The following is a 15,242-nucleotide window of genomic DNA, read 5'->3' as shown; positions in this document are numbered from 1 at the left end:
CTCATTTCACCTGGTTTACCTTGAAATGAACTCAAGGAAGCCTGCTGCAGGGGCTTTGAAGATTTGTAAAAAGAACGCTGTAATCTATTCCAGCAGATAAAGTAGACAGTTTTGCCTCTTCTGAGAGTACCAGAATAGACATGCATACACGTTTAGCTTAAAAAAGAAATATTTTGTAATATTCTGTTACTGGATAAAAAGCAGCACTTCCAGGAAAATCAGCGAGAGAATTATGGTATGATTAAAAGAGTGCTACTTTGCATCTGATATCTAGTGTTTTGTTAGGCATTGCATGCTAGTTTGACAGTGAGTCCATTTACAGGTAAAAGCTCAAACTCACGTAGTGCTCACTATGGGGCTGCTTCATCACTGTTGAAAACAGCCCACTTTGCCATTTGAAAACAGTTAAATGTTCAAGCCAGAAATAATGTGTTCTCAGTTTCACACATATGAAAGCTGAAGAGCATATTTTCCCACTGCAAATTGGTATTCTTGGAGGGAGCGTTTAGGAAAACAGGTGATTTAAAGGCAGGCAAACAGCTTTAAATCTATAAAAGGATCAGACTTCCTGACTTACTTGTTGTGCTGGTATTTGACACTATCATATCAGTAAAACCAGAGCTGCATCCACACTGAAATGATCTGAAATAATCAAAATAATTGCATCTACAGAACCTTGACTCAGACAAGGTCATTGATTCCACAAATTAAAATTAATAGACAGGATTTTTTCAAACCGTTTCATTTTCTTATTCATTAGAGCAACAGATCTCAACCTTTTTTTTTCATTAGCTGAACACTTAAGCACACAAAATAATGAGATTTTCTAACCTTGCAATTCATAGCCTATAAGGTATAGTAAATTTAATTGCATTTGTAATATGACAATTGACATTTAGAGAGGAATCATGAGTATCAAAAAACTATATAAGTGTGATCTAGGACCTTTATCCAGAACACTTAATAGTAAAGACTGTAGTTTATCCCTAACAGCATTGTTTTATCCATGTAAAACTCTAGATTTGATTCTAAGGTCTATCAGCAAAGTCCTAACCATTTTGCTCACAATTCAACAACTATGCACTGTATTCCAGGCTCTGTGTAAATGAACTCCCACTGTCCCACTGATCGTTCTCCTTCTTTATTTGTGAAGTAGCTGTAACCAAGCTGATGTAGTTCCTCGACTCATTGTAGATGTAGCTGTAGCTCTGGATGGTTTTGTGACTGTCAATTGATATTCTGTTCTAATCCTATATTTCTCTCTTTCTCCTCTTCCAATCCCGCCTCCACAATCTTCCCTTCCTCACCTCACAATTTAACCCATTAATCCCTTCTCCCCCTTCGTTACATGTCTCCCATCCTAAAACCCTCCCCTTGTACGTGTAATCGCGCTCACCTTTTTTCACCTTTTATTTTTTTGCCATGGGACATTGTGTAATTTGCTTGCAGACCCCATAGACCCTGATGTTGATTTGTACGAACTTTTCCATGCTCCATACACTCCAGTACCAGACCCTTTACCCATACTGCCTCCCGTGGGCGTTCAGGCGTCCGTTCTAAACTACGACACCATCAAAGTCACCTGGGCGGACAACTCGCTGCCCAAGAACCAGAAGATCACAGATGCACGTTACTACACAGTGCGCTGGAAGACCAACATACCCGCAAACACAAAGTTTAAGGTACGGTTAACAGAATCTGGGCTCCTTACAAACTGAATAAGGTAGTGGAAGGTGGAGAATCTTTGGCTGTTATAGCACTGACATTGATTTATTAATTTTAGGTGGCTAATACCACCACACTAACTCACACTGTGACGGGTCTCAAACCTAACACCTTGTACGAGTTCTCGGTCATGGTGACCAAGGGCCGGAGGACAAGCACCTGGAGCATGACTGCACATGGAACAACTTTTGAAGCAAGTATGTACTCAAGATGGGGCAGTTTGTGGCCTCATCCGTTTCAGTTCAATGACTCAAGTAGTGATGTTGTACATGTTAATGTTCTCCATGGACAATCAAATCTTTCTCCCCAGTCCCAAGTTCTGCACCAAAAGATGTGACTGTAGTGAGCAAAGAGGGCCGACCACGAACCATCATCATCAACTGGCAGCCACCTTCAGAAGCCAATGGCAAGATAACAGGTGTCTAAGTTATATTAGAAATATATCACCAGTTAGAGACAGCAATGGTTTAACTTGCCTGTTTGATCATTACAATGTGCCTCCGTATCACTTTTTCTCTGCCGTCCCAGGTTACATCATTTATTACAGCACTGATGTGAATGCTGAGGTTCATGACTGGGTCATTGAGCCAGTAGTGGGGAACAGGCTTACCCATCAGATTCAAGAGCTGACCCTTGATACCACCTATTACTTTAAGATCCAGGCACGCAACTCTAAGGGGATGGGTCCCATGTCTGACGCCGTCCAGTTCCGCACTCCTAAAGGTAAACCAGCTCATTCGGGCTGATGAATGATGACAATAACTGCTGCCTGCTGAAAAGACCAGCATATGTTGGTTTTTAATTTCAAAAATACAGTGGGATACTGGTGTAATCACCAGGTTTCTTATTTGGCTTGACCAGCAAGATGTCCTTGATCAACCAGAAGAGACCAACTAGACTATGATGAACTAGCCTAAACCAAAGTGGACAAGCATGAAATTTCATGCTGTTCTTTTCAGCAGGGTTCGGTTGCTAAATTATAATTAGTAGGATTTAATATATTCAGTCACCATATACACATACGCTATTTTTAACCTAATCTAAAGCTTAACCCTTTGCGTCTACCCTGACCTTGCCAAACTTTCATACTGGCTCATGCACAAGCCACCCATAGGGTCCTGCTGAGCTCTGACTGCACGCCTCTCTCCCTCTAACCTGTCTCCTCTCCTTCTGCTTTGTCCTGCTAGCAGAATCCTCTGACAAAATGGCTAATGACCAAGGTAATTGCTCTCTCTTCTCTTTTTCCACTAATGTCCTCAAACTGAAGTGAGCAGCTTGTTTTCCCTGCACACTGAAATGTATCAGCAATCACGGAAAAATCAAGCTGGTGTATAGCAGGAAAGGAAAACATTTGCCTGCCTGACTGCTGATTACTAGTTTATCAGCATAATGCACGTGTGACTAATACTTCATACTACTAACAGTCTTTTCCCAAGCACATTTTGGTCATATGATGAGTGTGATTCTCTTCTCTGAAGGACAGCTTGTGGTTTATCTGTTTTATTGTGAACTTAAAAAGCTGCAGATTCCAGTATGTCACCTGCCAATTTTTCTTATCTGACCTCTTGTAGCTCCAGGTATATTGGTGAAACAAGGAAGACCCTCTGCACCAGAACAAGGTTTTGGATCAGTTGGTAATTTCTGTTTTTTTATGTTTCCAAAACTACACTGTAAAAAGCCCCTAGCAATGTGCAAAATGCCCTAGTAGCAACCAACCAGTAGTCCCTGGGAACCACCCGAACAACCTAATAACAACCTAGCAACCACTTAGCAACACCCTATTGGTGTGCAGACCATGCAGAAACACCTTATGAACAACATATTAACACTCAACCAATTCCCTCTATAGTTCTGTCTTTCAGACCATTCTTTCATAAACTTTTAAGGTTTTTAAAGCTTTCAGGCTAGAATTTGAAAAACCAACTTTCATAGTTTGCCTTGACAAATTTTCATTTTCTTGTAACATTATAACCAAAGTTCTTCCATGTTTCGGGAAAACAGATATGTCTGGCACTGGTGATAACCACATCCTTGTTATCATCATAATTGTGTCTGTGGGTGCATTTACCATCATCCTGGTGGTGGTTGGTGCCTTCCTGTGTACACGCCGTACCACAACACAGCAGAAAAAGTAAGTTCCTCACAAAGTTCAAGTTTAGGTCTTCCTTCTGACAAACAGTTCTAGTACTCAGTCCTGGCGTGAGGGTAAATTGTTTGATATGATCTCCAGGAAACGTGCAGCCTGCAAGTCCACCAATGGATCCCACAAGTATAAGGCAAATTCCAAAGATCTGAAGCCACCAGACCTCTGGATCCACCACGAACGTTTGGAGCTAAAACCTATCGACAAATCGCCTGAATCCAATCCAGTCATGACTGACACACCAATCCCCCGAACCTCCCAAGACATCACCCCAGTGGATGGCTCTATGGATCCTATGCTCCAGAGACGCAACTCCTATCGTGGTAAGAACTTTGATTTAAAGACCAAATGAAATCCAAATGTATATTTTTACCTAATAGTTTTTCTCTTCTGAAAACGGATTAGAACCCTCCTTCAATACCCTTTACAACTGACTATACGTAGCAAGTAGCTATAAAGGCAGTTGCACACTGGATGAGAAGCAGAGTACTGCACCGTGTCTAGAAAAGTTTGTACAACAAGTACAACACAATGTAGCTGTGCGCCGCAGACAGATGCCAAACAGAGCCACCGGTGTGCGTACACTCCTAGAAAACAATGTGTTCAAATTTTAAGGACGCGGTGCAATGCTACGCTTTGCTTCTCGTGTGCTGTGCAAGGCTGCCTAAAAAGTCCCTTTGATATGTCCAGCCCTAACTTCCTGTTATCATCAGGAAAACATCCATTAAGCAAAAAATATGTGTTACCATTTCATGAGGTCTTTAAATGGCCTGCACTTGCTGTATAATCCATGACATCATTCCAGCTACTGCTTCTGAAGGATGCTTCAAAGTCTTGTCTACTATTTGTCATTATTGCTTGTGATTGGCATGTTACTTGCCTAAAATGGAAAAACTTGCAGCCTTTTGATTTCGTAGCATGAATGGTTTTGGCATCTGCTGCTGTTTACCTGATATGTGTGACTACACTGCTCTCTAATGGACAAACAATAGAATCCCAATGCAATAGTGAAAACATCACATGATCTTGGCAACTGACTCTGGGAAGTCAGCTGGTTGTCTTCATATGGCTTTTGTATTGGGAGCCTGTTGGGTGGGTAAGCCTATCTCAATCTGACTTGCTGGTCACTGTCTGATTTACAGGCCATGAATCAGAGGACAGCATGTCTACACTAGCTGGCCGTCGGGGGATGAGACCTAAAATGATGATGCCCTTTGATGCACAACCCCCTCAGCGTAAGTGTGCGATCCTGAACCAGGGACTTGACAGCCTTAATTTGGCCCCTTTTCTTTCAGTTAGGATATTTAACAATTTATGCTCCTTGCAATACCATATACTTATCAAACAAGTTTCCATGAGTGCATTATTGTAGTTGTTGGCCAGAAAACATACTCTTTTTAAGTACATTTTGAAATGCATCAGAATGTTCCGGTCAACTGCAGCCATGGAAGAGCAATTGACAATTGCTCCGCAAATTAGTTAGTTAGGTTAACGCAACAAGGACAAAAGAACAGATAAGCTAAGAATTTTCATCTGCATTTGCATACTTGTCTAGAGTATGTTTCTAGCCCTACAACAATTATTTAACCTAAAAACATAGCATGTCTTTCAATCTGTGTTGTTCTTTGTTTGCATGAGCAGATGTTATATATGCACCATGCTTTTCATAATCTCATAGCTTTGTGTGCAAGGTCTAAACCATGGCGCTGTATTATTTGTGTCCATTCGCAGCTGTGATTAGTGCTCACCCCATCCATTCCCTCGATAACCATCACCATCATTATCACTTGGGCAGCCTGGCCTCACCAACACACAGCTATCTCCACCACCAGAGCAGCACACGGTCCATCGCCACCCCCATCTCTCATCTAGACAGGGCAGAGTCCACAGGTGAGAGTGCATTAGTAGGACTTTGTGAAGACCTTCATCATGCCTGGATACAAATATGTTCCCCCATGTTGAGTCACTCTTCTTTTTTTATCTCTCAAAATGGAGGTAGACTTTTTTTGTGACCATAGGATTGTAGTGAAACTTCTCTCTTCATTTTTCCTTTTATTTCACGATGAGAACATACCTCCTTCTTTAGCACGTGCTTTAGACAAGAGCTTTGTAACATTTGTAACACTTCCAGTATTCCCTGCTGGAAAATTCAGCCCAAACGAGCATTAGGTGGACGCTGGTTTTACTTGGTTTAATGCTTGGGTAAGTGGGTCTTTTTTTTTTTTTTTTATTTACTGTTACAATCTGCTCTGGGTGGTTGGTTAATCAACTAGTGGACCTGGTTTCAAACTGGTCTTGGTCAAGCTGGTTAGAGCTGGTAGACCAACTGTGGTCAGCAACAAAGCAAATAACCATGTTCCAAAATCCATCTTCACCTATTTAAATGTACCCTATTTACTTTCTTAAACTCAGCATGAAATGAAAATCTGTTTTCTATGTTGATGTAGTTCATCCATGTCATTTTAATTTGTTCTGAATTTTGTTTGCTGGACTTTTCCAGTCATATAATGCACCTAAACCTAACCTTTGTTACAGTCGACTGCAAGCTCACATTGTTCCAATAGTTGTTTCAATACTGTTAACATTAATGTTATAAATCTCATGGCAATAATAACAAACAACAATACATTTGAGAAAGAAACATTAAGATTGGGATACATCAAGATGCTCTGGACTTTCACCTTCAGTCCTCACATCCTAGGCAATAAAAGATTGTTCAAAAGTGTTTTTTTTTTCAGAAGGAGAGTATTCCACCTACTCACATTTAGGTCTGGCTTCTTTAACATGATATTACCCATTTCTTTTTCTTTTTCCCAGTAGGCTTCTCATGACAAGGTTGCTTGTTTGCAACACCCGCATGTATAAACGTATGCAGTCTGCATCATTTGCTGACCCATGTGCTGCTGTAATTACAGAGTCAGTAAGGAACACCCCTAGTGCTGATCTGCTCCCTCCGTCTGGGCAGCTCTCCTGCACCACTGACCTTTCAGAGACAGACATAAGCTACCACAGTTCAGCCGCTGAGGAGGAGCCAGTATTCACTACGCCCACAGCACATGTTCGTCCCACGCACCCACTCAAGAGTTTTGCAGTGCCTGCCATCCCAGCTCACCCCATGTATGACTCGGCAGTATTACCCAGCACTCCACTGCTGTCTCAGACAGGTACATTCTCCCTCACACAAGATATTGTACATTCATTGAAATGCAAGGCAAGCTAATGGTAATTTTAATGGTGGCGATAGAGGATACAAATATCTTATCAGCATCCTTCTACCAAGTTCAAAATGAAAGCATTTATAGCACGAAAGGTTTGTGGAATATTGAGCCTAAATGGTATATATACAGTGAGAATATAATAGGTCCTAAAACAGAGCCTTGTGGGCCACCACAGTTTAAAGTGGCTGAAGAGGAAGACAAATTGACTGATGGAAAAGTCTTTTCAATAGAAAACTAATTTATTCCTGTACCGTGGATCTAGTTGTCACACTCCATCTGTTCTAAAAAGAATGTAATGGTTTTTGTATCTTTATAATGGATACCACAAAGTTTCATGGTTAAAATGTAGAAAGACAGACTGACTTCTTTGATTTGTTTTAGGGCCTCACTCAGTTAAAACAGCCTCTGTCGGTACGTTGGGAAGGACAAGAACCCCTATGCCTGTCATAGTTCCAAGTGCACCAGATGTCTCGGAAAGCAGCAGACTGTATGAAGATACAGGAAGTGTGAGTACTTTTGTTCCTATAATGCTCTGTACTACTTTTTCTCTGTACATTAGGGCTCTTAGAACAAAACCACGTACACTTGAGTCATTTCTGTTATGCATTATATTTTGAACTCTGTAACATACAAAAAAAAATAATAATAATTAATGTTATTTGTATTTTTGTTCTCGTCTAGGAGCTTTAACTATATTAAACAAAGTTTGATTATTTATACAGTGGCAATTAGGGATGCTCATTTCGATTAATTTTCCTGACCGACAACCGCCGCTCGTTAATCGATTATTAACCGTTAACTGATAAGATTATAATATTGAATTGGCATTAAATACAAATAAAATTGACGCGTATCTGTGACCCTTTAAAAAAATACAAAAAATGTTTTATATATAAAAGGGTTTATTTTAACGTGCAAACAGCAGCAGCATACAGAACCGGTTTCAGTTAAAATGTCCACGCACCTGCAGCATTTCTGACAGTGAGAAAAATAGAATAAAAAATGTACAAATAAAAAACACAATAGGCCTACACTAAATATATTTTTTAAACTTAAATAATTAACAAATTAAGATGACAAAAAGAAAACACTGAATCCGTTTGAATGAAGCTTTCAAAAACCGGGAATTTTTTTCGTTAGACTAAGATTTACCGTTAAATAAAAATAGCAGCCCTACCTCAACTCCTTGTCTAATTTTTATTTAAAAAAGCAACATATCAATGTGATGTGGGGTCAGTCTGGAGCGCAGCCTTTTGACAGTTAGACCCGCGGCAGAAAACACCCTCTCCGATGGGACAGTTGTACCGGGAATACACTGGTAACGTCTCGCTAGTGGCCAGCTTCGGGAAGCGCCTTTCATTTGCTTTCCACCAGTCAAGAGGATTAATATCCAGAGAAGGAGGATCATCTCTCATATAGATGTCAACCTCTGCTTCTGGATAATCAGTGCATTATCTCCTCAGATCGCCGTGCATCGCATCTTCTCCCTGATAACATGGAGGGCAGTGTTTGTTGCCCTTCATTACTCGAAGCGCGTGGGTGTTTGCTTCGTAAATCGTACTTGTGCTACTGCTGTATTTTAATACAGCGCCGCATACTTTACAGGTAACATTGTCGCCCTTTCTGTTAAAATGATCCCACACAGTGCTTCTTTTCGCTCGCTTCATTTTGCTTCCCTTGCTCGGGTGCCGACGCGCTCCGTGAGTTAATAAATATAAGCTATATAGTAGGCTATTTTATTTTTAAACCATGCAGCAAAAAAAAAAAAAAAAAAAAAAAAAAGGACCTTAAAAAACCGTTTTAAACCGTTTAACTGATAGTATTAATCGGTCAAAATGTTTACTTTCGGTTAACGGTTAAACGGTCAATATGAGCATCCCTAGTGGCAATAAAATATATCAATAACATCAGGATTTCAGTAAGGCCATCTGCTCCAAAAATGTGTTTTATCTAATTTAGGGTCATGACAATATACTGGGTAGTAGAAACACCTATTTTATGACATTTGGCATTGTATTCAAGGTATATATTTTATTCATTATACATCAAACGTATGACCTTGGTGTGCCATGTTCTACTGTTTAAGCTACTGCAATGTCATGTACTATGTTGTTCTAGCGATACTGTTACATATTGACTATACTGTTACATATAGAATATATTTAAATGTAAAAAATGCTAATAATAAAATTATTGACATATTTTTCTTCTCTCTCAAACCTTTACCTGCTTCTCCCTTTTAACGGCTGTATTTATTGATTATTATGCTTATTACAATTAATTACTGTATTAATTAATTTTGATTTTTTTTTAACCAAATTAAAACTGCTGATTGGTTCGTTTATCCTGCAAAATGCACAAAAATACTGTACCCCTTCATCCATTACCATGCATGTGGCTGTGTCATTTGATTTCCTGCTTTTTTTTCTGCAGTACCTTTGACCATTCCCTCATAAACCCAGTTCCCCAAACCCCAGCTCACCCCAACCCCGCCCTCCCCAGTAACCTTCTTCATCTCCCTCAGAATTATGAGACGGACGAGTTGACAGAGGAAATGGCCCATCTGGAGGGCTTAATGAAGGACCTAAACGCCATCACGACAGCCTGAGCACAATCCTCACAATAACAGTAGACCTTACCTGCCACGTGGAGGACGTACAGCATGGAGGAGTTCTCAATCATTCGCTAAATGGAGAGAGGGAAGAGAGTGAGAAAAAAAACACTAATGTTTGGCATACCTTGCTTACTCTCAGGAAGGAGACCCCCATTAAATGAGGACAGTTCTGAGAAAGGACATGGTTACTTCAACCAGATGATTGTGATTTTTCTCTCAGCATCCTAAAACGTTTCCTTTTGTTTCAGTGGAGACCGTTTGAAAAGACACCATTTTATTATCTGACGAAAAAAGGAAAACTACATAATGCTGGTGTACATGTTGGGGCTTGTAAGGCACAATTTACAGTGTTTCATTTGTGTCTTTTCTTTGTATGTTTTTGTATCTATATATATATTGCCCCGTTCCAGTGAGGTGAACGTTGGACATCATCCTTTTGTCCTTTTTATTTCTGCAACTCATTTTGTATTACGCATTTTGATTGATGTCTCTTTCTCTTTTGTATGTTATATAATGTGCCATGTCTTATTTTCTTAAACATATTTTGTATTGTTTTATATGCATATACACTTATCAGTTTGTATATATGTTAAAAATTGACTCATTTAGTCATCAAAGCGATGTTTTTGACATCTCACGACAGTTTCCGTTTATTCAGACATGCTGCTTTTTACTTTTGCTATTAGAATGAATTTGCAGTTTGCAACTTCACTTCCCCCTTCTACATTATGCCTGTTTTAAATGGGAGTTTCCTTATTAAATTAAAATAAAGGAGATATGCCTTATTAAATTTGTGTGGAATGGCAGATATCAGTACAACTGGGAAATACTTTTAAAATGCTTATCACACAACACTGTGATATTTATTCTGTAATGCTGAACTGTTACTGGTCACTCAGTCCAGTGGTACGAGAACGTAAACCTCCATCACACATGCTGTCAGACTTGGTGCTGAAACTCAAAACTTCAGGTTCTACATGTTACTGCTAAATGAACACATTTGGTACATTGGAAAGTGCTTTAAATGGTTTATTTACTTTTGCTGCATCGGTTTGAATTCTTGTAGCAAAGCTTACACAAATTCAATGAATGAATGACATTCACTGTGAGATTTCACAGACAACATTCTTGGCACTAAATGCAACAAAGTGCAAGTGCAACAGACTTTTATACTGAACTCCCAATGCTCATCTTTTATTTTCCATGATATTTCTTGTATTCGTTTCATATGAAGTACTTGTATAGAATGTCAATGTGTGAGGCAAAAAACCCAACTGTTCCTCTCCTGCTGGATATGGTTTTGATCTGTAATTTTACCCAAAGAAAATATGTAACAGCAATCATAATTTTATTGATTTAATGTCTCCTTGAACATTTTCTTGAATGTCATTCTGACTGCAAGAAATTCTGGGTCATTATAGAAACGTTAAAAAGCTTGGTAAAAACAGTATGACCTATTTGGGATAACCTATCAAGTTGTAAACAAACCTTTATTGCACCTTTTCAGCAATTTCAAGAAAAGGAAAACAATTTTTTTTTTTTAATATCCTGTTTTGAATATAAAGCTCTATTTGTGTAATGTAGTGTCATAGTTTAGCATAGGCAGCTGGTCTTCTTTGTTCTTTTGCCTCCGAAATCATATTTGAGCGGCAGGTTTTCATGTGTTGCATATGCAGAATTCTGTTGTTACTTATTTCTGTACAAGGATCTTCTTGCTGTCTCCAGAAATTGTATTTTTTTTTTTTTTTTTTTAAACAAAACCAAACACTAAGAACACTGCCTTTGGTTTTCCTTTTATTGCATTCGGTTATTCTAACTACACTTTTGTTTTTCAGGTCTCCCATCATGCCATTTAAAATAGTATTTAACATGGGTAGCATGCCTTTTGCATTTACATATCAGATTTAGTAGTGTAGCGGTGGTGTTGTAACATTTCAGAAACTATTTATTATAAGCTAGTTTAAAACTTGCTTTAACGTGGTGCAACTGCATTGTATTACAATTTGAACAGGCCAGATCCAGTGTTATAAAGACTGATTGTGAGAAGAATGATCATCCAGATGATCAAAAATGACTTGTTCAAACACAAGGATGTTGTTTTCCTGCAGTCTTTATTGACTTCTGATAAGTTACACATCTAGACTCCTCTTGGTGTTTTAAAGTTCATTCCAATGCTTGGCTGGGTGACCTGCAAGTTGGAGATGTTGCCGAAGTCCTGCAGTGAGAGAAAGAATGGGTTAATGTGGGTAAGGTATAGCCATTACAGCACAGGATAGAATTTACAGTTCATCTACCCAAACTACAGTCAGATCAACTTACAAAAGTCTTCAGCATTTCCTTGGTATCTGGATCAACCTCAATAATCTCCTGATCCAAAGCAGAGACCTGAGAACAGTGAACAAGCACATGAAATAAGGGACTAATACAGTACTAGTGAAGTCAAACACGAGTATCAAAAGGTATTAAATCACAAAATCTCTGGTACCGAAAGATTTGGTATCATGCTGAATTATATTACTTCTACATAAACCGTTAACAGGAACATAGTTGTCATTTTGTGCACTTAAAAAAAAATAATTCAGTGGAGTTGTATAGGAAATGTTTTACACTAAACTCCCAGTGTACAAGTATTGGAGAATTTAAGCCATTTGAGATGTTTTGAAATGTTTTTTTTTTTCAAGAGACTTGAGACAGAGGGTATGGATTTGTTGTATTGTCTAGAATAATAGTCCTTGTTTCAACCATGTAGAAGATGACATTATCAAACATGTCACTTAAGTAAAACTCATTTAAACGGTGTGATGTGCCCCAGCAGAATACTGTTAGAATGACCCCAAATTCAATATATGAGGTCCAACATGCCCCATTTGAGTTTGTCTGATATTTATACATCTATATGACAAGCATTATCACTTGAGCAAGAGTGTGGCTCCTCCTTAATATCAGCGTGGCTGCAAATGTGATGTTTAACTTAAAATCATAAAAGTTCTTAAAGTATAACGGTTTGAATTTTTAAACAAAAATGGTTCTAAAAAATCTTACGTTTTTGAACAATCGATGATTCATAAAGACATTCATCTGCTCAGTTCCTCAACGAATCAGCTGTTTAATGAATGTCTCACTCATTAAGACCGTGACTTGCTACAACCTACTGCCAGTTTTATATAACCGAGCCTATAACAAAGCGGTTTTTGGGGGAATTTTGTTTAATAAAAAGACACTGGTACATACAAGATCAAAAAAATTGAATGAGCCAGTGACAGCATTTTTTCATTTTTTATTTTACATAAATATGGTACGTTTAGAGATGAAGGACCTGCCAGTTTTATTAAAATTCATATCCAATACTCAAAATGCTGGGCTTAAAGTTCTCCGGCACAAGTGCCAAATTTCCAGCGTGCGGCTGGGGAAAAAATAATCCTACATTAAAAAAAACAAACAAAAAAATTAAATCTTGATCTCATTTTTGAGTCCATGAGTTTGCCTACCAATGGTGTGAGTGGAGCAGCGGTCACTCTCACCCAAACTAACATTACTAACCAATCTGAATGTTTCGCTCAAACACTGCCATCTTTCAAACTTTAGAGTTACAGTCAATGCATGCTGCCCCGCCCCCAGAAAAAAAAGTTCAGGTTTAGGATTTTTTTTTATTTTTGCTTTAAACCCTGAAAATGTCCAACCCTCAAGCATCCTTTGGGACAAGTGTCTGCCATTTTTATTTTTTTATTTTTATCTATAGTATTCCTTAATCGGAACGGTACAAAACTTGGCTACTTTTCCTGAGTGTACCACCTGAACACAAAACAAAAATGAACTCTATTCCACAAAGTGGTTTAAAAAATAAACACCTTAATCTGAGCCTCATGGACAAAAGTGGGAACCCACAGGAAATTAATGGAAAATGCTATAATTCAGAGCCATTTTTTTTATTAGTCAAATAAAAAAAAAAGCAATAAATTGAACAATGCAGATACAAAGCATTGAATGAGCCTATAACAAAGCAGTTTTTGGGGGAATTTTGTTTAATAAAAAGACACTGGTACATACAAGATCAAAAAAATTGAATGAGCCAGTGACAGCATTTTTTCGTTTTTTATTTTTATTTTACATAAATATGGTACGTTTAGAGATGAAGGACCAATTAAGTGCTGCTATACGAAGGATGCTTGAAGGTTAAAACATCTCTCAGCATTACTGCAAATCCATCAATATACTTCATGACAGCATGCACTTCTGGAGTGCAAAAAATGGATTTTGATTGGTAACAGCATATAGTGTCTTACTCCTACTGAATTTGATTAAAAATAATTTGGCAAAAAAAGGGAAAAATGCCTCAATGTAAGAGGTCAAACATTGTCCCTTTAACGTTAATTTGTCATAGTGTCTCATGGCCTTAACCAGCTACTCATGATCACAAACACTTTTTTTTTTTTTTGCAGGGGTTCTGTTGGTGTACCCTCTGTATAAACCTATGGATGAGTATATGTTATGAACTGAACAGTGACTGACCTCTGGGACATAGTTATCCCGTCTCTCTCTCTCCTCCTCCTGCAGTTTGATGGAGATGCCTCTGACAGGACCCCTCTGGATGCGCTTCATCAGATGGGTCACATACCTGCACAGAGACCATATTTCACATTTTATATACAAATAACCAGTTAGCAATAATGCCTACATAACCCCTGCCCACAAAGTGTTTCCGATGGCTCTCGACTCACTCACCCCGCGATCTTGTTGCGCAGCGGTTTGCTGGGGATGATGGCGATCTCCTCGCACACTCTCTTGTTGATGTGGAAGTCGTTGCCCAGGCGGGTGTAGTACTTCTCGATGACCACCCGAGCGGCTTTCTTCACGGTCTTGGTTCTCACGCGCCCCTGTCAGCACACAAAGTAAATTCAGTCAAAGGAACGGGACATTTTCGACCGAGATCGGAGCTGTGACGTCCTACATTTCCAGAATCATATTCGCGTCACGAGCACATCAGCTAGTAGATCGCACACTTGTTTAGGTCACATGAATAACAGCTATGGCTTTAAACGGTCTTTCCATCAACACATGAATATGGCAGCTCAAAAGCGTCACTTATATCCCGTGAGCTCTTTGTATACGTTCAAAGTATCCCAGTAATTCTATACAGTTCAACATAACATCGGCTCTGGCGAGCGGACTCGAAAAGCTGAAAGTTTGGGGAGCGGGAGATGACGTGCAGTTGTTTTTCCAACATCCTACATTCCCGCCGAGGCCAAATGACAAAATACTCGGTTTATAGAAATATTGAGAAAACTAGCAAAACATTCTGGTGATTTTAAGAAGGTGACGATACGATAAAACAAGGGATTGAGGCGGATTGAAAGGACATTCGCTTTGAAAACCACGTACCATATTGATCCGGTCTAGAAAGAAAAGGGTTAAAAACAGAACGCAACGGAAATTTATAAAGCTCTCCCGGAAATGACACAAAAGTCCCTGAAAGAGAACCCTAACTTGCTTCAAATAAACGGATAATAATATTAATTAAAACGCAAAGTGCAGTTTTATTGAC

The 15,242-nt window shown here is 38.9% G+C and overlaps 2 protein-coding genes across 11 annotated transcripts in view; one reads left to right on the top strand and one right to left on the bottom strand.

Annotated features, from left to right (window-relative positions):
* Positions 1-11,476, top strand: part of LOC113051797 (neogenin-like) — a 136,572-nt gene extending 125,096 nt beyond the window's left edge. For 2 of the 10 annotated variants that reach the window (XM_026215882.1, XM_026215875.1), the window contains exons 17-29: positions 1,450-1,682; positions 1,784-1,922; positions 2,036-2,143; positions 2,254-2,448; positions 2,913-2,945; positions 3,297-3,358; positions 3,717-3,856; positions 3,956-4,191; positions 5,011-5,103; positions 5,600-5,758; positions 6,784-7,032; positions 7,468-7,592; positions 9,611-11,476. In XM_026215882.1, coding sequence (XP_026071667.1) covers positions 1,450-1,682; positions 1,784-1,922; positions 2,036-2,143; positions 2,254-2,448; positions 2,913-2,945; positions 3,297-3,358; positions 3,717-3,856; positions 3,956-4,191; positions 5,011-5,103; positions 5,600-5,758; positions 6,784-7,032; positions 7,468-7,592; positions 9,611-9,694 — 1,856 coding nt within the window. In that variant the 3' untranslated portion in view covers positions 9,695-11,476. Of the gene's footprint in view, positions 1-1,449; positions 1,683-1,783; positions 1,923-2,035; positions 2,144-2,253; positions 2,449-2,912; positions 2,946-3,296; positions 3,360-3,716; positions 3,857-3,955; positions 4,192-5,010; positions 5,104-5,599; positions 5,759-6,783; positions 7,033-7,467; positions 7,593-9,519 lie in introns of all 10 variants that reach the window. The other 8 variants (XM_026215881.1, XM_026215884.1, XM_026215876.1 and 5 more) reach the window with 7 other exon arrangements.
* Positions 11,477-11,792: 316 nt separating this feature from the next.
* On the bottom strand, positions 11,793-15,181 carry LOC113051799 (40S ribosomal protein S17-like). The gene is made up of 5 exons (XM_026215894.1): positions 15,080-15,181; positions 14,423-14,574; positions 14,210-14,315; positions 12,020-12,085; positions 11,793-11,915 (listed from the first exon to the last, which is right to left on the bottom strand). The coding sequence occupies exons 1-5, from the start codon at positions 15,080-15,082 to the stop codon at positions 11,838-11,840; spliced, it is 405 nt and encodes a 134-aa protein (XP_026071679.1). The 5' UTR covers positions 15,083-15,181; the 3' UTR covers positions 11,793-11,837.
* Between the last annotated feature and the right edge of the window lie 61 nt (positions 15,182-15,242).

Source organism: Carassius auratus, chromosome 32 (genome assembly GCF_003368295.1).
Source record: "Carassius auratus strain Wakin chromosome 32, ASM336829v1, whole genome shotgun sequence".
NCBI classification, from domain to species: Eukaryota; Metazoa; Chordata; class Actinopteri; order Cypriniformes; family Cyprinidae; genus Carassius; species Carassius auratus.
The sequence above is the reverse complement of the archived record's forward strand: the minus strand, read 5'-3'. Positions and strand labels throughout refer to the sequence as shown.

What these genes read in the sequence shown, in the direction of transcription:
- LOC113051799 (XM_026215894.1), bottom strand. An exon ending in CTGCGCAACAAGATCGCGGG is followed by an intron (nt 14,316 to 14,422) that starts GTGAGTGAGTCG and finishes GTCTCTGTGCAG; the next exon opens with GTATGTGACCCATCTGATGA. An exon ending in GGGATAACTATGTCCCAGAG is followed by an intron (nt 12,086 to 14,209) that starts GTCAGTCACTGT and finishes CACTGTTCTCAG; the next exon opens with GTCTCTGCTTTGGATCAGGA.